Here is a 23,959-nt window from a genome sequence, read left to right as displayed (position 1 = left end):
ATTCGAATAAAAGTTTATTTTATAAACATGTACTGGTATAACACGCCATCTTGTAGCATGAAACATGACTACGTTAAAACTGTTGCGAGTAAAGCGTATATGTAATTTCATCATAGATGGCGCTTAAATTAAAACGTCCGATTCCAACTGTCAAATTTGTCAACATATAACTCGGGTCCCGCCGGCCAGTGGCTCCGACTCGCCCAATAATATCATGAGGATATTTCAGAATAAGTTGTCGGCGGGAGACGCCTTACCTTTTACGTAAATAAACTCCTTTTTAGGGAAAGGTGAGATTTGACATCAGGATACTGTGTAGAGGTTATATATTTAATACTCGCAATATGTTTAATTTATTCATTAGAATTCTGTAAAACTGTATGTTTGTTATGATTACTAATAAATAATTTTTATATGTCATGAAGCTTTCAGCTGCTTCTATGTGAAATTACTCCAAGAAGTAGAATGCATATGGTATTCAGATAGCAGATAATCGAAAAAGCCTTATTGTATTAACTACCTGTTTATATATTTATGTATTAGACAAAGAAATAAAACATGCTCATATATAAACATTTATTTAAATTTTCAGTGTTTACAGGACCGAATAACAAAATCATTTGAAATACCAAACATGCTGGTAAAAATTTTACAAACTTAATCATAAAACAACTTGGAACGCATAAAAAACTGACAAACTATCGAAATTTAATTAAAGGAGCCACATGGGCGTGTTAAGTATGATTCTATGTCGCTCAAATAAACAGAAACAAAGTTTGATATACTATCTTTAATGTAGTATATAGTAGTTAGTAATGAAAGATTTTTTTATTACATAAGTATTCAATATTAATTCATTAAATCAGTAGTAAAAAATGTAAAAATCATTGTACTTTAATGTAATATTGAATAATATAAAAATCACAATCGTAAAAGCGACATAGATCCATCCATATAATACAAAATCATATTTGTTGATACATGATAAGTAGACACAAATATTTTCAACCAATAGGAGCTGTAAACTATGGTGAAAAGCTTATAACATAATATATCCATTAGTTTAATTTACGACATTATCTTGTCACATTCAAAGCGACATCAAATTTACACTGCTCACAGACTAGATAATTTAAAAAACGCATGCACAATCATACCCGTGAGGTTACACAGCGTCTCTGCTTTCTGTGTATCGAAACTTATCATACAAAAAAAAAATAAGAAATTCATTTTGTTTAAAAAAAAAAACAAAATGGAAACGTAAGCATTCAAAGACTATTCCATCTCCAAGAGCTGGAAAATAATTCCATTCTACCTTTGTTAAATGCTAACTTGCAGCCTTCGCGAGTATTAGGCGCGTTTAGGCTGACATAGAGATAAGAATACATCTTTAGATACAATTTATTTTATAAATACTATCCTAAATTGGCCTCAAACACTGAACTATACTTAAACTAATTAAACAGCTCTTTTCAGTGTACCTGCACAACGGCTGTTTTTAAAAAAGCTATGATAGAGGCCATTAACTATACATGGAAATTGATAGTTTTAAACAGCCTCTAAAGAAGAAATAAGTCTCGAACAAATTGATTAACTAGGACGGTATCGGATCTGAAAGAGAAATAAGTGATATACACCTCGCGGAAATTATTTCTATACACATTTTATTAAAAATTAATAAGAGAAAGCAAAACGATTGACAAACATACCTATGTCTATTTATTCCTATCGAAGGATCGCATTTTTTTCCAGCGACGGCGCAATTCTTTTTCATACCTATTGAAATAAATAAATCAATACATTTTTGTATTCTAAAAAGTTGCTTAATACATTAAATAAAAGTTAATTTTAAACTAAACAATTTTTTTTTTGATGATTTCTTACCTACGTCTGTCTTCTGGCGAAATAGTGTCATCAGTGAGTAGTCTCGTAGCGAGGAATTTGATGTGGTCATAGTCTGGTGACTGCTCAATGCGCTCCAAAACACTGCGGCAGATGAACGACAGGAACATGCTGCGCAAATGGTCATTGACCACTGTGGTTTCGCCGAGCTCATTAAAAACATCTAAAATCAAATTTGGTTTAGTTATTTATTTATTCCACTACAGTATTCTATCTTAACAGTAACTACTTATTATCCTGCAATGCATAGCAAGCAAGTTTTGTGTACTCAACCAGTGTACAAACAAATAAGTCTACCTCAATAGAAATTTGTAAATTATTTGTATTGCTCGCGAGCGGCGCTTTGCTAACCAAGTTGGAATGTGCGCGCGGTACATCCAAAAGTTTAGACGTAAGTCTCAGGTTTCTACTTGGTACCCGTAGACCCAGTCTCTCCATTATATCAGATTCAGACTCGACCCGTAAGTATCTTAAATAAATACACTGACACAGCTAGCTCTCTTCTGAGGCGTAGCTGGTCGTAACCCACCATGTCCAGAACAAACAGGGTCGGGTACGTAAGCGGATACAAGGGATACAGGTAGCGAGTGAATTTATTTTGTACTCGGTCAAAACATGAGGCTACTAGCATAAAACTGGACCCTACAAAAATCAAGGAAAATAATCAACTATTTAAAAAATATGTAGAGTTGAATAACTTTCATTAATAATTATAACTCATCCTTATAAAATATATATAATTATATTATATTATATATAATTCTACTGTACGTGTATATATTACTGAAATGCTCTTAAACGGCTGGACCGATTTGGGTTGACGCCCCAATTGGTTTATTGGCAGGCGGCGCTGCAGTCGGTATCTAGGTTATTTTACCCAAACGGCTGGATAGATTATGATGCATTTTTTGTCTCCAATAGTAGTCGAGAATAGTTATTAACATTATTTGATTTTTGTTTATACGACAAGCATACTCCGCTCCAGATCCACTAGTAAGTAGTAACTTATATACATACAATCTTCAATTACTTAACCGACCTAGATGAAACTTGGATAGTTCAAAATCAATCAAGAAATAGATTGTACTGGAGTAAACAATTTCAAAAATAACTCACACGCTTTATGAGCCCTTCAAATGAAGTCTTAACTTTAAATGACAAATGACACGACCAATATTTTAAAGTAAATTTTAAATAAAAACTTCTTACACTCTGCGAACGCATCGAGCTCTGTAGGTAGAATTTCCTGGTTGTGCTGAGAATTTCCGACATGATAGGCGTCACTAGAAGGGGATTCACGGCCGGATTCGCTCTCTTCATCTCTCGCTATCAGCTGATCATCCTCTAAAGTCCACCAGTCAACATTGGATTCGTTCTGAATAATATTCAAAATTATGAAATCTAATTTAGTACGAATAAAATCTATTTTTTTATAACTAACTCTTACGTTATATTTTTATATAAATTAAAGTGGTATATTTTAACTAAGTAGTAATAAATAATAAAAACTTACCACTAAGGTATAGGCTGGCGTATCTCCTAGCATGCTGAAAGACAAAAGTAATTTGAAGTATTCAGTTTCATCGAGTAATGGGTAAAAGATTTAAGCTTTTTATTTAGCCACAAATTCCAAATTTCTAATGAAAAATCTTAGGTCTACCCTAGTGAAGATAATATTATTAAAGGCCTTATCAAAATTTACAGGATTTAGGGACAAGTATATACAAGGTTGTTTAGGTAGGTGATGGTGATCTTTAATTACATGTTACTTATTTTTCGTCCTTAAAACTGCTTTGTATATCTTTATTTAAAGCTAAAACTATTTATAGAAATCTCACTGGCTATTTTAAGTAAGTTTTTAATAGTAAATTAGGTCACACTTAAATTAGTATTAAGTGTTATGCTAGATCGTAATGTTTCATGATGTGTGATGTGATGACATACGTATTTTTTTTTTATCATTTTAAAAACACGTTCACATTACGCAAACAAATGACTTCTATTAAAAAAAAACAAAAGATACTGACAGGATTTACTTTCATTTTGTTCCCACGAGTAAGTCCGTGGAACATGGTGGCAATGGTTGCAGGTCCATATAAAAAATTTGCGATTAAAATGAGTGAAGAGTTTATTGCAAGTTCTCCTCTTCTTTTCTACACCCTTGAGTAAATGTTAAATTAGAAACAAATGTATTTCTTTGTTGACGTTCGTAAGTGTTCATTATTCATTATTTTATATATTAATTGTTATCAAGGAGTATGTATGTATAAGCACTATTTATTGAACGCACTTGTATAATTGTTTTTTATACCCACAAACTAAATTGTAACGAAAATTTTAAGGCTTACTACGAAAACATAGATGTACTACCGACGTGAATAAATTAGAAGTACGCAGACAGAAGTTTTGTAAAATACCGCCATATTGTAAAAAAAGAAATGGTAACCAAGACAATAAATAATTCTGATTATACTTACTTGCTAGATACAAATTGCACCAATGCCATAGGTAGCGTGCGATTAGTAGCTGAAGTTGATGGCCCGGGCACTGGTTCTGATGAAGATGATGGCCCGGGCACTGGTACTGATGAAGATGATGGCCCGGGCACTGGTGCCGATGAAGTTGACGGCCTGGGCTCTGGTTCTGATGAAGTTGATGCTGAGGGTGCTGGCGTCGCAAGCATAGAATCGGGTCCTAAAGGAGTTGACGCTGACGCAGAAGTTGATGCTGAGGGGGCTGGCGTCAGAAACATAGAATCTGGTCCTGAAGGAGCTGACGCTGACGTAGAAGTCGATGCTGAGGGGGCTGACGTAGAAATCGATGCTGAGGGAGCTGACGTAGAAGTCGATGCTGAGGGGGCTGACGTAGAAGTCGATGCTGAGGGGGCTGGCGTCAGAAACATAGAATCTGATCCTGAAGGAGCTGTCGCTGACGTAGAAGTTGATGCTGAACATGCTGAATCCGGTACAAACGTGGAATCTGGTCCAGACACGGACATGGCCGTAGAAGCTGGTGCTTCGGTAACTGGAGGCTTAGCGGAATTCGTTCCGGGTTGGGGCCTGGGCATCTCGGAGCTGGTATTCCTGGTTGGCCTATTTGCATCCACCGGAATAACTGACCTACAACACGTCGACGAGGTCTTTATCAAAATTTCCAGTATCACGATCACTTTGTACTTATATTTAATAATATTAGCCTAGCCCAGGGAACCATACATTTTGGTCCTACGAGCCGGATAAGAACTAATACAATAATTAAACTCAATTTAAATTAAAACCCCATATTGTAAATAGAAGCCTTCCAATAGCGTCCGTTCGAGGGCCGGGGTCAGTATGACCTCTTATTTCAATTTTATTGCTAAATAAAACTACCTTACAAAAAATAGGATTACAATTCCTGGCAACAGCATTCACAAGATTTAAGTGGATAATCTCAAAAACTGCTACACCTATGTTGATAATACTAGCAGTGTTAGTCAAATGTCTTCACACATATTTATTAATGTATACAAATATTGTAAATTCTATTTTAAAAGAGTAAATGTGGGATTTCTTGCCCTTCCCACACGAAACTACCTCTTGGAAGTGGCAACTATAATCATCTTTATATTTTTTTAACAATCAAAACTGCCATTTTATGTGGTCTAATTGGAAAAATGATTTAATTTGAATATTCCTGAAAATACATACATAGAAATACACACACAAATTCGGATTATTACCTTATTCTCATGCTTTGGACCCTGGAAGTCGACGATGGGCGGGCTCTTGGCAAATTTCCAGAATACATGTCACGGGCTAGGTTCACGTTGCTTTCAGTCGCCCGTGATGTGGATGGTTGTGGCTCATCGGTCCAACAAGTGTTACAGTCCAACTGTTAAAAAATAATAATGCACTTTCTTTTTATAGAACAGGGGGAAAACTGAAAACCTCAACATATGTAAGTGATACTGCCGTTTGTGGAACTGAATACCAGAGAGCTTCCTAGTGGGTTGCAGGCCTTTTAAGAATTGGTACATTTTTTCTTGAAGGACCTTAAGTCCAGTCCTTAGGAAACCACTTCAATTATCTTTAATGCTACTTTTGCGCTCAGCCCTGTCGGAGAGGGCATTGTCAAGGGAACCCACTTCCCATCAATGATATATTAAGTGCTGTGGAATGAGGACAAGAAAGTAACCAGGGATGAAGTGGGGCGGGAAACAGATCACTCTCATCAGAGCAGAGTGTAAACATTGACTATTACAACAAGAAGAAATAATTTTAGGGAAATATTTCCTAATCTGTGTGGTATAAGAAAACCTGAGTACTTTGATAACCGTATCTTAAGTTTACACTAATTTTCCAAAAACATTCAAAGATCAACTAGTGAGTGAAACATTGTAATTGATATCAATTATTTATATTTAAATAATATGGTAAAATGATGTCAGAACCGACTCTCATAATATAATGTAATATGTAACTTTTATGTAAAAAACCTTATAAGAAAAATATGCGAAGTTTATATCGTACTACCATGATATTTGTGTAGCATATTCTTGCAAAAAAAAAATAGCATTATTATTAAAATGATCTGTCAATGTGAATCAAAATATATATAAATGGTTTCGCACAAAAATGTACATCTATATTAAAAGGGCGTATCTTCATTAAAAAAAAATACCGTGTTGCGGGGTACGATGAAGTTCGCAGGCTCGTCCAAAGACATACTCGCACGATACACTCCCACAGACATACAATAAAATGCGACATTCATCAGCAAGTCCCTGTTGGTGTCGTCCATAGTGCGAACGCAATCGATCTGCCAAAAACATTTCATTAATTAATCAAGTGACATTATTTATTATATTATGTATATTATATATATTGACATATTCGTTTTTATCTTTATGAAACCTATCCCGTCAGACGCCACTCTATAAGCAAGTTCTGGTTGGGTGACGTCATCCAATTTTTTTGTTACGTCAGGCAAGTAGGCAAGAGACTCATCTGATGTTACGTGCCTCTTTTTTTACTCTTTTTTTTTAAAAGATAGTGTCAGTCGAATTGGTTCGGAAAGTGGGCAGCTGGTTTCACATAGTGGTGGTCCACGGCAAAAACTGCCTTAAGAACCGCTCAGTTGTGGAACGACGGACGTCAAGGTGATACGGATGGTATTTTGTATTCTGCCTTGACGTCCGAACAACTCCTCTGAACACTCTCCTGGTAAATGCGGCAGATCTCTACGCAACGCCGTCAGTGACGTCATTGGATTAAGAAATCCCCGCCCTAATCACGGTAAAAATAAAGATTTTATATAAAGGCTAAGTAAGTTTTTTTTAATATATCCAAACAGGATTTTTGTAGTCTATATAATACCACCACACCCTCTACCTTGTGTTAATGTTAAACTATTGAATACATGGTGTTTTATTGGATTTACTTTTAAATAGATATATAGGTATGTATTTTTATTCTAGAACTTACCAAATACGCACGGTAAACCGTTTCCAAAGCCATGCAAGCTTCTTCAACACACTGGAATAGGACAACAGAAATATCGTGGTAAAACTCTGGCACCACGGACCTCATGATTCTGCTAAACTCGTTCGGATCCCTTATGGAGATCAAATTAAAAATAGCGGGCAAGTGATGAGTCAATACCGCACGAATAGAGGCGGTCATATTGATGCCCTGGCACACATCGACCATGAGAGGCTAAAACAAAAATTGTTCAATTAAAATCAAATTTATTTAAAAATAACTGCACAATAACAAAAAGGATGTTTAGTTTCAAAACTCCTGACTTTAATAGTTTAAACTATGAGCTTATAACTATACTCTGATTTTTAATTCCGTAGAAGTCTGACAGCTATCATTTTTTGACATGTCAGAGATGGCAAACCCTAGCCGGGCAGATTTTTCAATCGAGCCTGAATATCTGAATTGATACATTTTATTAAGTGCGATGCTTCACATTTTAAAGTGGTTTATCGGCGAGTGATATTTTTAGTTTATCACAAGCAGTAAAAATCTCACAAGTAAAGATTATTACCTTTTTTTAGGTAAACATTAAAAAAATATGTAGCATTTCATATTTTATTGCCCTCAAATAGGTTAGGTTAGGTTAGTGTGTTCCCTTTTTCGGCGGAGATTTTTTTAGAAGAAACACATATGACATGTCAGAATTCTACGGAATGAGAAATTCTGACTGTCTATAAAAATAAGGGAAATGGGTTTGCGACCCTAACAAAACTTAATTTGCCTTGTCTAATGGTTTATAATTCTAAATGAATTTTGAAATTTTATCGGAAACGAGAATTTAAATATATACAATATGGATGTTGAGTAGCGAATAGGTTATTATTATTTTTAAAGTAATGAAAAATCACTTACAACGCGTCTAAAAAATTGGGTGTGTCTGGATATGATGATGTCCGTCACTCTCATAACCGATTGGTCTTGGGTTATGTTTAGCAAAAGGCCCCTGAAGAAGTTGACCACCACATCACCAACTAGAAGCACCTCCATTGTGCCGAGGTAGCGGGACTCGGTTGGTACCAAGGACTCTCGCTGAAATTATAATTTATTTGTTAAGTTACTACCAACAGCAGTAATTATAGGTCCCTGAGGTCGTAGTGTCGATCCGCGGCTATGCACAAAATGTTTTCTTTCTATGTACACATTTAACATTTTCTCGAAGGGCGAAGAGATTATATCATGAAAAAATATTGCCTTAGACTAAAAACGTCGACGGGGCACAGGAGGCTGATCACCTACTTGCCTATTAGATATTAATCATGAAAGAGATATCTGAGGTCCACATCTAAAAAGATTGTAGCACAGATTTATATTGCTTTCAGAGATTTTTCTAATGACGTAAAAGATTCGTGTTTTTGGCATTATATTACTCACTAACAGGTGTAAACATTAACTTAATAAAATATTTTAATGAATTTAATTATTATTGTTACATTAAAACTGTGCTTTTAAATAAATTATACCATGCACTTGAACCCAATGGGGCCATTTTAATAAACGCTCTTTTAATTGATTTATTGATCTAAGAGCTTTACGATATTAATAATATGCGTGTACGCTGCAATTATTAGATTTTATAATCTGTAAAAAATCACAAATTTTCCTATGCGATTATAATCATGAAATGTTTAATATTTAACTCACCAGAAGCAAGAAGCATGCTATCACCAAATTATCCGGCGATCTTGGGTTCCTCTCCAACCTGTCGTACAGGGACTGAATCGTGAACTACAAAAAAATATTATCCAATTAATTTCTTTAACCTTTTTTTTTATTTTCTAAGCTAAGGAAACCAATAAATAGGAGAATGATTTCATAACTACCAGCAACTAGCTTCAATTAATAGCCTAGCCGTTTAACTAAGGGCCTGAAAGGTGTTCAGCCAGTTGATGAAACAGCTAGGCAAATGATTGTATTGATGACATTTCATTACTTACAGGGCCTGTTCACTGTTAATGAAAATTTAATTCCACTTTCTGCCTCTCAAATTGAAACGAAACTCTTCATACTGTCAATATGGCATCGGCAAACCACAATTTTGATGGTATTTTCTAAAGTTTCATGGAAAACAACAAGTACTATGAAAGAGTGTAGTGATAATAATAATGTGAATTTGACTAAGTAATTTAATTTTATGAGAAATAATTTTTGTCATATGTTTCATATTTTATATTTCTGATAAAGCCTCTATCGTAAGCATTAGCCAGCCAGTTTATTAAATGTTGTAACAAACGCTACGGCTGATCTTTCAGTGCCAGTTAAACGGCGCCGTTTACTTAAAAGGCTAGACTGTTAATTGAACGGCTAATTAAGCTAGTTGGCTGCGACATATATATCATGAAAATCACAATTCAAGTTTGTAGCTTATAAATCAAACTTTGAAACGCGATGTAACTAATCCCGCCGCAAAGGATGTAAAAGGACTTAGCCTTTAATCCAGAACCTCCCTGGAGGGTGAAAAGTACACCATCCCTCCTCCACAAAGCTTGGAATGTTCTTTTAGCCACGGGGCCTTCCGGCCAGTTAGTAGCTGGACTGGTCAATAAACCTCTTCTCCACAAGATATTTAGAGATTTTTAAAACTTATTTTAATTATTATTTATTTCCATAGACACGTTATAAAAAATATTACGACAGATACCGGATGTTAAAAACCATTTAAACCTATTATTTATATCTAATCGAACCCGGTATACCAGGCACACTAAGCAACTATATAAATATAGCATATAATAGAAGGTGACTCACAAAGGCCCGGGTGGACACCGAATCATTATGCTGCAGAGGTTCAGCTGAACTGTTCCCACTTGAAAAAAAAAAACAAATATTCAATTAATTATGCGTATATATAAATAACTAAGTGGTAAATATTTACAAACATAATATTTCACAGAACGCCATCTTGCCAAGCGTTTTGGCGGGTTCTCAGCAGAAAAAAATGGTATAGATAAAAGTCCACTACTAGTACTTCTAGAATTTTTAAAATTTTGTCAAATAGCCAATCAAGGATTTGAGAATGCGAACTACATTTCTAGCCTTTATATATAATATAGAACATCACTAGATTAGATTTTTAGGTAGTAGAGTATAGAATATTACTGTAATTTAGTGTGATTTAGTTTTCTAGTAATGTATAAAACACCTACCTTCTCAGATGCAGGGCGCGTGGGATGTGTCTACTTTCACAAGGCATCGCCTGATCATATACGATGTTTGAGAACAAATCGCGCCTTGCTTCATGACCAGGTGAATCTAAAATTTAAAAAAATTTATATAACCATCTGATGTCACATAACTGAACGCTCTCGAGTGCGTAGCCTGCATATAATCGGTACAATGTTAACGGTCGTATTAAATCTATAGTTTTATTTATTTTTCAATATTTAAATACCTTCAACTGTCCGTCTTGGCGTTTGATCATTTTCTGGATTCGGAGCCGGAGGGGTCGCATTCTGATCGGGATTAGGCCAGTGAGCATCTTGTACTTCGTTTCTTAAAACCGAAGATAGGATTTGCTGAATTAAATCCGTTGGCACACTACCAGGCGTTTCCGCTGTAAATAGAAATTAAACTATTGTAAATATATAGTTTTATTTAAACATCTCCATACAGAAAAACAACACCTTATCTTAGTAAAATAGTTTTTTGATTTCTTTTTGATTTATTTTTAAAATATTAAGTTTGGCTATAATTTTTAATGCACTTCTTACACTTTAGCCATCATATTTATTTTCTATGATTGTTCCCTTTCGCTAACAAACGATCTTCCAGGTATAGTCTGGAAGATCGTTTGTTAGCTGTTAGTTAGATAAACCCGCCCGTTGCATTCCTTATAATTTTTATGTATTATGTTGTTTGATTTTGTATCAATTTAACGAAGTGTAATTAAATAAATTAAATTATTCATCATATTTTTTAAATTTTTACTTACAAAGAAGCAATTAAAGGGTTGGTATTTAATGAATAGAACTTACTGTTTTCTGCCAAATTGGGTGAATTTCCAAGAAATTCCTGAAAATTAGCGTTGCCTAATGGCGAATCATCCACCTCCATTCCGAAGTCCAGGGCAGCAGCAGTGCTCCTCAAACCTGGTTGCATAACGTCTGTAAATAAATACTCCATGTACCGCATGTAATTTAACTATTGAATAAATTAAAAATTTAACATTTATTACAAAACATCTGTAAAACACTGGACGAAGAGAATATTAATCCCCTGTTATGATCTGTTGTTCGTTCTATAGGCAAGAGGGAGACCAGGTGGGTCATCTGTGCCTGACGCTGTATTTTGTGATTAGGAGTTAAAAAATATGGACGACGACTGCAGGGCAGGTGATAAGTTGGCTGCGAAGTAAAGTTATAGAAGGGTTTTTTTTTCGAGTGAACTGCGAGTAGTGACGTCGCGTGCGCCCTCCCTTCACCAGTCACTCGCAACGTACCTGGAAACTATAATATTATGACAACTGAATTTACTAAACAGAGCCACTAAACAATAATTGGACACTACTTACACTACTTGCACTACAAAACTGAAATCAATTACCAATCTTCTACTAATCTACCTTAGATTTGTACGCTGAAACGGCTAGGCCCACCCTGTCCCATTACATATTTAACACTAAATCATAAACCCAGGTGAGAGTCCACAGCTAATGTACTACTACTGTTAGTAAAAAAATGTTTTCGTACATGCTTCAAATATTATACTAATAAATATAATAATTATTAGAGGTGTTCAATAAATAATAGTAATGCGATACAATCTCTTTAAAATGAAAAAAATATACAAGAAGACAGAGTCAATCGTTAAATATAATAATGTAAAATATATCATTGTATATATATATATATATATATATATTCTCTTTTTATGAGAGTAACCCATATGTTTGAGTCGTATTGGAAAAAAAATGAGTGGCCCTACAACCTCTTTAGATCCTGGCCTCAGATTTCTGAATCTGTTTCATGATCATTTTTAAATCTAATAGGCAAGTAGCTCATACTCATTGAACAGCCTCCAGTGCCTGACACATGTCGTCGACTTTTTGGGTCTAAGAGATTTCGGTTTCCTCACGATCTTTTCCTTCACCGTTTGAGGAGATGTTAAATGCGTACATAGAAAAAAAATCCATTGTTCCAAAGCCGGCGATCGAACCTACGACCTCAGGTAAGAGTCGCACGCTGAAGCCACTAGGCCACCACTGCTCAATCTGTGTCGTATTGGAACGGGATCGTAAAATTAATAAAATTGATATCTCTGCCTCAATGTTGCTGATATCGGTAATGACAGAACAAAATATTGACCGTTTGTATCAGGAGTAACCTAGATATAAATCCAATTTTTAATCTTAAAATCTAATATCATTTCATTGTGGTACCCCCAAACGTAGGACATGATAAAACAATAGACATATGAACCTTAAACATAGTTCTAAAACTGTATGTATATAAATAATATATATGTATCTTCCTATCATTAATATTAGCCGACAGAAAGCACTTGTTTCATGGAAATAAGTAACATAATTAAAGTAATACAAATAAAACTAAATATCTAAAGTCAATACAAAAATAAAATATACCCAGCGTTAGTAATGCTAGCCTCGGCCATTTTACATACCCTAATTTAATATTACCTACGTACAAACTGCAACAATTGAAAGAATTGCAGTTCCTTCTAAACCCATGCACGCCCGATTTGATTACCATGCGCGCCCATTTTAAGCCCAACTCTTCTTACCAGAATTATGAGGCCGACCCTCGGCGTTCTCTATTTCACGTCCAACTCGACTTATATTATTCGTAGGTGATACGGAAAAATATGGAATGGCTTCGTCATAAATATATATTTCTAACTCCCTAGCTGCGTGTTCAACATGCTGTTCAATATCTACAACAAAACCGTACCGTACTCTACATTTTTGTAAAATTACTATGGCTATTAAGGCCAGGAAAAAATATAATGTTTTACAATACAATATCTTGGTATCGGCAAATACTTAATATAACTTATTTTGACCGTTGAACTAACCATTCAAAATGAGTGAACTAAATTAATATATGAGGAAGTGAAAGCATAGTAAATTGCGCCAAATTGAAAAGCTAATGTCTAAGAGCAAAGCACATAGCGTTATATGTAAAGCCAGTATAAACACACAAACACCATTGCATACATACTTAACATCCTCTGTTGGAGACTTCTTAGGTATTCTTGGGGGTTGGAAAAGTTCGCGTCCTGCTGCATCAGTTCATCGGGGTTTAAATCATCCATATCAGCATCGGGGGGAGGATTGGCCGCATTCCTTTGAGCCATCGTAGTTTCGCTGGTCTCTATTTGTAACTGGATCATGATAGGATCAATTTCCACATTAAACGGATCGTTATTGCCGTCCATGTTCCCAATGCGACCGGAATGCGTTTCGACGATACCCGTCTCGTCCTGTATTGACAAATATAATTTTTAGTAAAGATATAAAAAGTACTAATCTAACAAGAGATCTAAATCTAAGGCGCAGACACAAAAGATTATTTTATATTAAATCTTTTAATCATGATATTATTACTTTTTCTTTGTAAAAATAGAATATGCTTCTTCAAATTGAGTGAAGGTCGCTAAAACCAAATTGTATCAGTCACAGATCACATACCTACTTGTGTATAAAAAATGAAATAGAATTGTAAACTTTTCTTTTTTTAAAGTCGGTTAGAGATAAATATGAAAGATGAGCCTGCTTTATAAGTTTTAGGGGTTACATTTATTACTACGCAAGTGAATAAATAAATAAGTGTGTTCACCCTGTTGTAACGTAAAAACGCTTCTGAAGCCAGCTGTGTACCATTAGGTGATTCCAGCATTGCAATATCACTTATCAGATGAAATGCGTGCGCAAAACTATGAAAGACTCCATTGATCTGCTCCGAGTAGCGCATTCTCGCCTGGATGCTTCTTTCATCGCGGGACCCCTATAAAAATTTTTTTATAATAAAATACACAAATTTAAAAGTATTTTAATATCAATTAAAATATAATATAATTTATTAAGTACTGTTTCACAGCTTCAACATTTACTATGTGATGAAAAACTTTGAACTTTAAAAACTGTTAAAACGGGGCAATTAGTACAGTTGGAACATTTACAGTTACATTCAGAAGCGATAGATGTTACTGAAGATGACACTCTTTATTTATGTCAAAATCCATTTTACAGAGACAGTTGTTTCTGAATCTTACCCAGATTTTATAAATAGTTTATAGATAGTGGTACAATTACATAGATCAATGTCATATAATAAGAACAAAAATAAGTTAAGTTATTAAGAATTGGTGTTAAACTAATCATCTTAATACTATAAATTTATTTATTTCAGAAATACACACATTATCTTTACAGCTCATGCCAATACGACAATGTAGATAAACATTTCATTAAATATAATAATGTACATAAAAATTTGACACATAATATAATATACACAATATCGCAATATGTGAATTCACTCAAAATAAAAATAAGTAAAATAATAATGATGCTAAAAGGCACACTGCCTTTTAAAAAATTGCATGCCAGTGATATTTCACTTCTAGGAATGTGATTAAATAGTTTAATAGCCAATTTTTTGCATACATTGTAGCAGCATGCAGGTACTAGGCTAGCTTTTTTGAATATTTTGAATAATTTTGTACGCTTTTTTACAGTCATAACTGCTTCAATGATATATAACTTTATAATTAAGAGGGTAATATGTTTAGTGTAATACAATAGTAATAGACTAGTCTTAGTATTTGTTAACATTTAGTTAATGAATCAAATGTATACAATTTTTTATATATTATCTGTGACGTGATTTTAATAGATTCTTGATACAATCAAGATGAAGGATCTGTCATACAAAACAAGGATATCCAATACCTTATTATACAGTGCAGAAATAGTAATATAATTTTATGATACTTCAGAGATAAATCAATTTATTTTTCAGATAATTTAATTCAACTTCAACACCACACTTTTTATCAATTAAATACTTACATTGGTGTCGCGAATTTCATTAATGATGCCTATATAATTTTCACGATGTGTTTCGAAAAGTCTATCCAGCCTATGGATTTCTTCAATCAGTCGGGCGAATTCGGCCACAGGGTTGTCCTCCACAGCCCTAAACACAAACATATATAGTTAAAAATTGCTAACTTATAAAAACAAATCAAGGGCGATATTATTATACCACACAAGACATTGGACCAATGCATATTGAATCATCAGTTTTATAGTGAAAAGTGCTTATTAGCACAACACAATTCTTGTTTCAAGACTAGAAAACTGATAATTATTGAAAGAGACTTTATCTATATATTATATATAATGAAAATGGTCTTCGTTTGAGGCTCAATCACGCCTAAACCACTGATCGTATCGACATGAAACTACCACTATTCGATGCGAAATGTTTATGGCTATTTATTTTTCGAATTCTAACGTTTCTTCATTTTTTTATTGCTGTTTTACTTTTATGAACATTTATCTCGTTAATTGCAAGCGTTTTCTCTTGATTCTTTTGCTTCCATGGCAACGGAGTTTACTAAACGGATAATGTTCTTTTACATTCAGCTAAGAATTCCAATTTCTATAGTTACTCATCACGAAATCTCGGGAACTATAGGACTTAGAAATGTGAAAATTGGTAGGAATATTACTTTCGTTATGTAGAGGTCAACTAAAAACGGATTTTAAGAAATTCATCCCCCCAAGGGGATTGCGGGGGCGTTAACAATGAACAATTCCCGTTTTTAAACTATAGCTCCTATAAATTCCAAATTTGGTAGGAAGAATTTTAGTGATTAATGAAAATTTGCCTATCACCGATTGTACTGGCGTGAGTTTTCTCTGTGGTTTCTCATGTCACTGTGTTCCGCCTGGAACTTATTACTTTTTTTTTATTATTATTTATTACTTAACTTAAATTACTCGCCGTTTGAATTTCGAGTTTTCAGTTTCAACTCCGTTATGTTAACGTGTTAACGAGTATGTTTTACGTCCCGGCAAACTCAACTTACGAGCGACGAGTCGTCGAATGTGAGATGGAGGAAGATTAATACTCATTTCTCCATGAATCGGACCATTTCTATTGGATAATTTTTCCATTTATTCTTTGTTTTGTTGTTCATCAACATTTATTTTTAGTATAATAATAATAATTTATTATATCAATAATTTTTATTTTAAGTTAATTTGACTCTTTTTTAAAAAATATTGTAAATTTCAGAAAAAAAAATAAAAATTAACAAAAAATGAATAAAAAAAAATATGAATAAAATTTACTTTATTTCCTTTGAAAATTCGACCAGCGAAGCGGGCGGGGCCGGCTAGTATAATAATATAATAAGTTAGTAAAGAAAGACATCAAAATTCCACAGTGGGCTTACATATAGTAATGTCACAATACCCATAACCCCTTACAAGTTTAAATAAATAAATGTAATATTGAAAGTTTGCAAAGAATTTTTTAAACTTAAAGGAAATGTTTACTTACTGTCGACTACTCTCAACATCTGCACCCGAGTCCTGAAAGTAGAATATTAATGTGTTAATAATAAATACTAATTCTTTTATTTAAAACTTTACTTTATTTTCATTGCCATTATACAAAAAGTATTTTTATAGATAACAACCCCAAAATTTCAGTTTTTTTTTTATATATTATTTTGGTTAATTCCCCTACTATATTGTGTATTGGTCACATAACACATACATATTATCATTGGCAAAATAGCATCTGTAACTAGTATGATTAAGTATATCTTATTTTTACTTTTAAATTACTATTAATAAGCTTTATTATCACTCTGATATCTATTTCAAATTATATTAAAATTGTTACAAAATATAAGGTAAACAACATAAACCCCATCATTAACTGAAATATTCATTTACAAGTATCACTAGATTTATATTGAATAAAATAAAAATAATTGCTTCCTGTGTCATACTTCAATAGCCAGAGTGATTTTTCCCAATACTGCTTACTATAACCACACAACACAATCATAGTATTAAAAAATAAAAGCATAGCAATTCATGCTATTGAACAATGTGAATGTAAATGGTAGATTTATTTAAAACATTAGTGACCGAGGGAGAAATGTGTATTACATTTTTATGTATATTTCAATGTTGTTGCGTAATAAGGATGTATTGACACATAGGATACTAACACAAGATTGACACAAACACTTACTAGTTCCAGTATTCTTGTCCTTAATTCAGAGACCACAGTGTGCAAAATCCTCAAGCGTATTGCAGTAGGTGACGTAGACCCTTGATCTTCATGTGATACGAAAACAAAACTTGATTGGCCCTAGATATACAAAAAAAAATTGTAAATTTTAAGATGTCAATTGTCATTTATAATAGTTCTATTTATAATAAAATGATATTTAATAAGTGAGGTCTAAATTCTAAGTAAGTTATAACTAACAGTTAATATTTATTTACTAAAGCCAGCTTATAAGATCTTATTTTCTATTTATATAGACAACAACTCATTAAAAAACCTACACTATAGTACACTTGCATGTATTAAAGTGTATAAATGCATTAAAGTAGTAATAGTATTAAAATAAGTCTTCAAAACATAAATTATGTTAAAAACACACATTTGTAAAAATGTATATTATTATTATGATAACATTTTGTTTATTAAATTTTGATACCATAAAATATGAATCGCTTAGCTGTATACTATTCAACTTTGTTTATTCCAAGGAAAAAATCAAAAATTTTACAAGTATATGCACATTAAATAAAATGATATAGGACAGATGAAATAAGGAGAATCCTGTTCTTTCTTATACTGATATCTAACGCAAGCATTTTCTATATTATTCCCATACTAGCACAAATAGTTAAAAAATCATTTGTGATTAATAAAAAATCAATTATTGTGCAAGTAGTAGTAATCGCAGCGAGTCTAGACGCACGCAAGGCCACAAGAGACAAAATAATATTATGATTAGTTGTACACTATAACAATGTTCTCTGAATGAATATCAGTTATGTAATGTATCTTTCTACAAGAGAACCAACATGATGATGTAGATACAAATATTTGGATTGTTCAAGTATTAAGAGAGACTGTGAATCATATCAAGTATGCAGCGCAAAGCTAGTATTTAGAATCATAACAGAAAACTTACAACTGTTGGTGGACCAGAAGCATTTTCAGTTTCGGAGAGATCAGGTTCTTGTTGACTTCTTGCAGGGAATGGTGGTGAACTAGTAACCATATGCACCACTTGGTTATCACCAATGTCTGGAAAAAAAATATGATAAATTAAATTATTTAGCACATAACTATGTGCAATCTACCTCTAATAAAGTTAAGGTTATTACAATTTAATATGTATTTGGATATGTACTCCAACTATAAACTGTGAACTTAGCTTGTATTTACATACTTATTCAAATACATATATATAAAATAAGTTACTTACTGCAATCAGAAATTGTTCTGATATCATCCAGAACATGTCCACAAAAAATTAGCCGTTGTTGTGAGGGATCAATGCCCAATCGCTGATGAAGAGTCTGTTTTAATTCTGATATTGTGCACTGTAAATGTAAAATTGTATTTAAAATACACCAACCTAATTTGCAACATCTATCTAGTTAACACAAGTAAATAAACTCCATCATAAAATCAATAAATATTTTATGATGGTGGTTAAGTGTGTACACTGTATAGGTAGTAACAGAGTCTTTCATGTATATAATTTACATTACATGGTCCAATTACAAGACAAAATCTCTATAAAGGAAACAAAAAATACTTTAAACCCAGACCTATTTTAATTTTAGGTAAAATTTTACAGATTTATTACTATTTTAGCAAATTTATACTGTTTTACTAAAATAGTATAGGCCGTCAACAATGAAATCCACAGTTAAAATGAAAAATATGACAAAATTTTTGAGAATTGTGATCTTTGTCAGGTGGGTAAAACATTGATCTTCTATACAAAGAAAAAAATAAGATGGTCATTAGAATTCCGCCAGGGATAGTCATTTCCAAATTATATTCCACTAGTAGCTAAACCATATTACTAATTAACAAAAAAGACACTGATTTCTCAATAAATATGGTAATTATGCACCATATTTAATGAGGAATGGAAGGCGGTAGTATTCCATACTACCTTCCATTTTTCTGAAATATGAAAATATATTTTAGAACTTTGATGCAGTTTAACTTATGTTACGCACGTACCGCATTATCAATATTAATTTCTTCATCCTTTCCTTGTAACCTTCTTATTTTCACTATAATTAACATTTTGCTATCAGATGAGAAAATTTAGCCTGCAACAAAAAACAAAATGGAGACTAGTCTAACAATGCAACCACGTTGCTTTGGAAATCAATGAAAAATTATATTAACAGAGAAAGGGTTTGAATTAAATAAATAATGTTTGAAATGAAAATCGAAAATTAATTTGCCCTAATACTAACCAATAAAGATCAGCAATTAGAACCTCTTCTCAGGACGACAGCTTAAAATGGCAAGTAGAAAAACTTAAGTCATCGGAGGGAACCATTACAACTGACAATACAGTTCTGTCAATTACTGCCGGAAACAAAATTGTTTTATTTTATTTTATGACCTGGTAACATAGACCTTTAAGTCATAACTTATTTGGAAAATGTTCAGTACTTTGGACTCACAACACTTCACGTCACTAAATTTCGTCATTTAAATTATTTGAATTGTATTTTTATTTAATTATAAATAGGTTTGTAGGATGTTAAATCTTTTATTAAAACAATGAGTGGCGGTGGGCGGGAGGATGAAACACACTTATATGTATTGGTTTGGCTAAGTTCACTCTGTCTCTCTCTTTAGTCGGCAGCTCATGTCTGAGCGTCGTGGTCAGCAACGAAGCATCTAGAGCGGACTATCTGCTTCCACCAGTTTCTGTCCAGCGCTTCTCTTATGACACTGTTTAGCCTTGAAGACGATGAGTCTTTCACTTGATCGGTCCATCTGGTTGGTGAACGGCCACGTGATCTTTTGCCTTCTGTGTTACAAACCACGATCAGTTTCTCCAAGTTCTATAAATAAAAAGGCGAATCAGTATGGCTAAGGATGCCATGACACGTCACAACTGGAACATTTTGGAGTATTCAGTGCCCATCCTGATGAAGGAACGGTTTTCGATGTACAAATTCTGTATTAAAGCTACGAGGTGTTCAGTAACTCCCATCTCTAGTAGAACCTTCCATAGTTTATCCCATTATACATAGTCAAAGGCTTTTGTATAGTCAAAATACTATAAGATCACGGGGGTGTTGAATTCCCTACTCTTTTCGATGACTTGGCGAATGTTAAGGATTTGTTCAAGCGTTCTTTTCGGTTGCCTTAAACGAAGTCTGCCTACTCCTCAGCTGTAGTTGGTACCAACTGTCGACACTAGCTGTCATTTTCATACAAATTTAGTTTTCGACTTCCTACATACACTACTGTTACGCTGTCTTGACTAGACCCCCAGGTATCTGTCGGCTAAGGTAGTCATTGGGTGCGTTCCACTAAGCGTTCACAACGCCTAAAATACTCATTCAGGCGTTCCACATGGCCACCGTGATCGTTGTGGTTGCGGCGAAAACGTCATTAATGACGTCATTACTTATGCTCACGCTAAGGTCACGACGTAGACAGAGTATAGGACTAGATAAGCTTCTAAAATAACAATAACTAAAGAGAGAAGACATTAACGTGAACTACTTAAGTGTGAGCGAAACAGAGTATCAGTTTTTCTGTCTCTATTTGCGTATCGGGTTTTAATTGTTTACCACCGAGCCCTTGGTGGTAAACAATTGTTCAACAAAACTGTAAGTCATGGGGAACTGATGCATAATTGGCTGTAAAAGCTATAGTGAACGAAAAGAACCAAACAAAACCTTTCATCGGTAAGTAGCTTATTTTGTTACGACTCAGTAACTTTGTGCAAGAATTATTCATTCGAATGTGTATTTTGGTCAATAATAAGCAATCATCAATGTATTAATACTTCGACACAACAACACTTCAAACATATTTTTCAGTGCAACCCGACTAAATTGCGAATCATGTTACTAACGTGAGATAGTTGCCACACTTCGTGTCCGTTGTAAATAGTTGGATTATAATATTCGCTATCTCACACGCTGTACGCGGATGCCTGGTCTATACCATAGTCTGTCTACGATATTAATGCAATTTTTTTTTAAATTTTATGACCTGGTAACCTAGACCTTTAAGTCATTATTAATTCTATAGTTCTGTAATTCCCACAGACTTTAGAAGAGCCTTTCTTGTGCAGAGGTATTAAAGCATTTTAAAAGTGTTTCGATAGTCTTGCTTTTCTAGTGCGGTCAGCGGTGCTTAATTATGGAAATTTGAATGTAGGCGTCGAACCAATTTTCGTTATATCTCAGAAATTTAACGTTTTAGTAAATAAAATATTTTGAACCTGCATAATTGCGCTATACAATAATAATTAGGAGTACTCATACTTTAGAGTACACTACTAATCTACAAAATGAAGAAGCTACATATTTTGGTACCGCTTTGAAGAAAAGATATAAATAGTAACTACTGCGAATTGATAAATAAAGAGTGAAAAGAACATTGATTATCAGTTGATAAAGTCCAATGAATGAACAAGAAATTTAAAAAAAAATAGACTAGCGTGAACATTAAAATTAGTGTTTGATTTAAGCTTTGGTGTTTAGCTTCAACATTTTTAATGTTAAGTAATTTGAAAGCAGATTTATATATAAGTCTGGATTTTATTGGTAATTTGCTAATAGTTGGAATTATCTCTGTTTATGTGTAATAAACAATTCCAGTTTAAGTTAGTCATTAAAGTTGATTGTTTATAGTATATTAATACTTTTTAAAAGTGGTAATTGGAATACTCATTGGAATGAAAAAGGGATTCACAAAGATTATAAAATAGAAACCTCTGTATATATATATATATATATAGTCTTAAGTCTGCTATGAATTCATAACCCATGATCATCTTTTGATTTGATATTGGTCCTCCAACATCTTAGATACAAATTTAATTTTGATGCTGATTTTAAGTTCATATTTATGTGAATTAACTTTTGTTTATATCAGTGATTTGCTACTAGTTTATATGTAAATGCAAAATCTGTTTAAGTAAGCGTTGAATTAAAATTTTATATTATGTATTTGATAGTTTTATTTTTTGTAATTCTTTTTTAGTGGTTCACTCTCATATATGCGTTACCTGTAACAATATTCAGGTAAAATAAACAAATAGTGTATACCTTATGCATATATGAATGACCTGTACCTGCTAATAGTTAAGAATATTACAGAAACAGTAAAATAAAAATGTTTAAGACATCATTATTTTTTATTAAAATAAGACACCTCCATTGACTTTCTTCCTTAACATTTTGCATAGTATGAATAGAAAAATAACTGTATTTCACAACTTATACAATATAGACATTACTATTGAACACGCACAGGTGCAAAAAATTAAATGCATCATAATTACATATGTAGTTAATTTTAGATAATTAACAAATATATGTAAGTAACTTTAATTGGCAGCAATATCAACAATATCTTGTTTGTGTGCAAATATAAAAAATGTTCAATTCATAAAAAATAACATTATATGTTGTGATAATTTCACTAATCTATTATGATACCAACTATAGGTATTATGAATACAACCTGAGCGTTTTATAAAAAAGTGATTGTTTCCTTCACACAATATTTGTCAATAATAGTAGTTATTGTTACGGTAATAGTTCTGCCTAAAATCTAAAAATGCAGTTTGTTTATAATGAATATACTTAAAAAGGGAATTTAAGTTACTTGGACTTATTGCATGGGTTATCACGTGGTAGACATTTAGGATTTTGTACCACGTTCTTATTCAATGCAAATGTTAGTGGACCTTTATATTGTTTAATTAGCCCAAACAGCACAGCTTTTCTTCAAGTTTTTTCAAAATATATACCTTTCAGTCGAAATCATTCCTGCATACTACTTTTATATTTGACATTGAAGGGGTTTGTTTAATTTAGTGCAATAGTAAGTAGCGTTGTCCATTACCACAAACGTTACTTTCAGGTAAATTGTGTGTTAGTTGTTCTGTCACCCATTTTAAGAAATTTGCAGAGTTCATGTCATCGTGGTAATCTTAGGACTTTGACTGTGTTTGAACATTAGTGATGTAACATTTATGAATTCATCTTTTCCATCCGGGTCGTTTTTCCACAGTGCAATGTATTCGTATTTCGTGAACAATCTTTAAAATGCACTAAGCTAGTTAAAAAACTCACAAAAATCTACCACAACACACGAACTTGATAACATCGCCGAATGACATAACATCGAATTCCAAAAATTACCGCGGGACTTCTTTCATGAAAAGTATACTACCTACTCGTATATACAATGTCAGATATTTTTTAAATTTAATACAACTGTAGCGATCCGCACTATGTATGATTAATA

The 23,959-nt window shown here is 33.1% G+C and overlaps 1 protein-coding gene across 4 annotated transcripts; it reads right to left on the bottom strand.

Annotated features, from left to right (window-relative positions):
* Positions 1-562: 562 nt before the first annotated feature.
* Positions 563-20,052, bottom strand: LOC110997565. Of its 4 annotated transcripts, none has more exons than XM_045634080.1 (25): positions 19,927-20,052; positions 19,685-19,776; positions 18,912-19,029; positions 18,615-18,730; positions 17,657-17,776; positions 16,952-16,983; positions 15,451-15,577; positions 14,216-14,383; positions 13,598-13,859; positions 13,161-13,310; positions 11,396-11,524; positions 10,813-10,974; positions 10,568-10,673; positions 10,170-10,227; positions 9,066-9,149; positions 8,277-8,453; positions 7,368-7,598; positions 6,565-6,702; positions 5,624-5,775; positions 4,380-5,021; positions 3,416-3,449; positions 3,112-3,277; positions 1,885-2,065; positions 1,710-1,776; positions 563-1,611 (listed from the first exon to the last, which is right to left on the bottom strand). In XM_045634080.1, exons 2-24 carry the CDS (start codon positions 19,748-19,750, stop codon positions 1,716-1,718), a joined length of 3,480 nt encoding a protein of 1,159 aa, XP_045490036.1. In that variant the 5' UTR covers positions 19,751-19,776; positions 19,927-20,052; the 3' UTR covers positions 563-1,611; positions 1,710-1,715. The 4 variants fall into 4 exon arrangements, with proteins under 4 accessions (XP_045490036.1, XP_045490037.1, XP_022121485.2 ...); XM_045634081.1 differs by having other exon boundaries at positions 11,396-11,509; XM_022265793.2 differs by lacking the exon at positions 13,161-13,310.
* Positions 20,053-23,959: the final 3,907 nt, after the last annotated feature.

This window comes from Pieris rapae, chromosome Z (genome assembly GCF_905147795.1).
Source record: "Pieris rapae chromosome Z, ilPieRapa1.1, whole genome shotgun sequence".
Taxonomy (NCBI): Eukaryota; Metazoa; Arthropoda; class Insecta; order Lepidoptera; family Pieridae; genus Pieris; species Pieris rapae.
Note: the sequence above shows the minus strand (reverse complement) of the source record. Positions and strands in the feature narration are given on the sequence as shown.

Coding starts and splice junctions, on each gene's coding strand:
- LOC110997565 (XM_045634080.1), bottom strand. CDS start 19,750: ATGTTAATTATAGTGAAAATAAGAAGGTTACAAGGAAAGGATGAAGAA. Junction 9,150..10,169: donor CGGTGTCCACCCGGGCCTTT/GTGAGTCACCTT, acceptor ATTTTTTTGTAG/TTCACGATTCAGTCCCTGTA. Junction 7,599..8,276: donor CCCAATTTTTTAGACGCGTT/GTAAGTGATTTT, acceptor TTTTTGTTTTAG/CCTCTCATGGTCGATGTGTG.